Source organism: Nicotiana tomentosiformis, chromosome 1, assembly GCF_000390325.3.
Source record: "Nicotiana tomentosiformis chromosome 1, ASM39032v3, whole genome shotgun sequence".
Taxonomy (NCBI): Eukaryota; Viridiplantae; Streptophyta; class Magnoliopsida; order Solanales; family Solanaceae; genus Nicotiana; species Nicotiana tomentosiformis.
In genome coordinates, this window is record NC_090812.1 from 104,194,256 (window position 1) to 104,195,847 (window position 1,592).

Sequence of the window (1,592 nt, forward strand, 5' to 3'; positions counted from 1 at the left end):
ACTTGGATAATATATATTTTTTGAACTCATATGACTGAACTTAGAATAAAACTCTAAGCTGCCTATGTATCTAGGTGAAAAAGATCAAGTCATAGCGTAGTTCAAAATGGGTAAGTTTTTTTAGTATCCTAACTTTTATCTAGGCCGTCTCTTTCGAGATTATCAACCTAACAGACATTTTTAGGGGGTTGTGTATACTTTATACTCTTGCAGGCTAGGAGTAACATGCAGTTGCATTAAGGAGCTTATTTGTTTTCTTCAAGGATAGTATCTCTTCATGAATTTACCATTGGTAGGGCAAGTCCACAAACCATCTGAGTAAACTATCTTGTAAGTGTCACTTGAGTATACCTCATGTACAACAAATGGTCCATCCCACTTAGTAGAGAATATGCCTCCAGATCGACGAGAGGTAATGATAGGCCTTCTCGCAACAAGAACTTGGTCACCTACTTGAAATGATCTAAGGCACACCCTTTTGTTAAAAGATCGAGACAAGCAAACTTGATAACATTGAAGTCTTTGTTGAGCTTCTAGTCTCTTATCATCAAGAGCTTCCAATTCTTCTTGAATGGCAAGCCGCAATGACGGTATTTGATGCTCAAGTGGAAGGACTGCTTCAACTCTATGCACAAGTGAATAAGGATTCGCTTGCATTGGTGTGCAATATGTGGTCCTATATGCCCAAAGAGATTCTTCCATTCTCTTATGCCAATCTCTTTTAGACTTAGAGATAACCTTTTCAACAAGTTACAGAGCGTCTTGTTAAATGCTTCAGTAAGTGCATTGGCAGCAGCATAATACGTGGAGGAATTGCATTGTTTGAAGCCAAAAAGATCACATATTTTATTAATGAACTTGTTATCAAAATGGCTCATCATTTTTCGTCAATATATATTGAGGAATGCGAAAATGATAGATAACATTGACTCGGATGAAGTTGTCCACATTTTCCTTCTTTACTTCCTTAAGAGAAACAGCTCCAGCCCACTTTGATAAGTAATCGGTTGCGGCCAAAATGTATAAATATCCACAAGAAGAATTTGGCGATGGACCAACAACATCCAAATCCCAAGCACCAAATGGCCAAGAGGCAATAGTTGGGGGTAATACTTCAGGTGGTTGATGTATGAAGTTAACATGGAATTGGAAAGATTTATACCTTCGAACGTAATCTAAATAATCTTTCACCAAGGTTGGCCAATAATACCCCATTCTTTTTTATGTGGAGGCCCAGATTGATGCGCTTCACATACTCCAGAATGTGCTTCTTGCAGGCTTGAAGGGATTCATCAGCCCCCAAACAATGTAAGAGCATTCCATCAAATGATTGTCTGTAGAGTGTATCTTTGTAATAAAGAAAGCAAGTGGCTCTCCTTCGAATTTATATCTTCCTTCGGGAATTTTCTAGAAATATTCCATAACAAAGATAATAAATTAATGGTTGTCGCCAATTTTTGGACCTCAAGAACGGTAGCAAGATGCTCAATTTTACTTTCTTCTTCAACTTCGTAGTCCTTTGGTGAAGGAACTACCCATCTTTGGCAAATAGCGACTTGTGTTTGATAAGGTAAAGCTAATGTAGAAGATAA

General features: G+C 37.8%; 2 protein-coding genes across 2 annotated transcripts; both read right to left on the reverse strand.

Moving 5' to 3' along the window:
* Positions 1–258: 258 nt before the first annotated feature.
* Positions 259–702, reverse strand: LOC138908104 (uncharacterized). Its single transcript, XM_070198744.1, has one exon. The coding sequence runs from the start codon at positions 700–702 to the stop codon at positions 259–261; it is 444 nt and encodes a 147-aa protein (XP_070054845.1).
* A 162-nt stretch (positions 703–864) lies between these two features.
* Positions 865–1,215, reverse strand: LOC138908107 (uncharacterized). Its single transcript, XM_070198749.1, has one exon. It carries the CDS (start codon positions 1,213–1,215, stop codon positions 865–867), a length of 351 nt encoding a protein of 116 aa, XP_070054850.1.
* Positions 1,216–1,592: the final 377 nt, after the last annotated feature.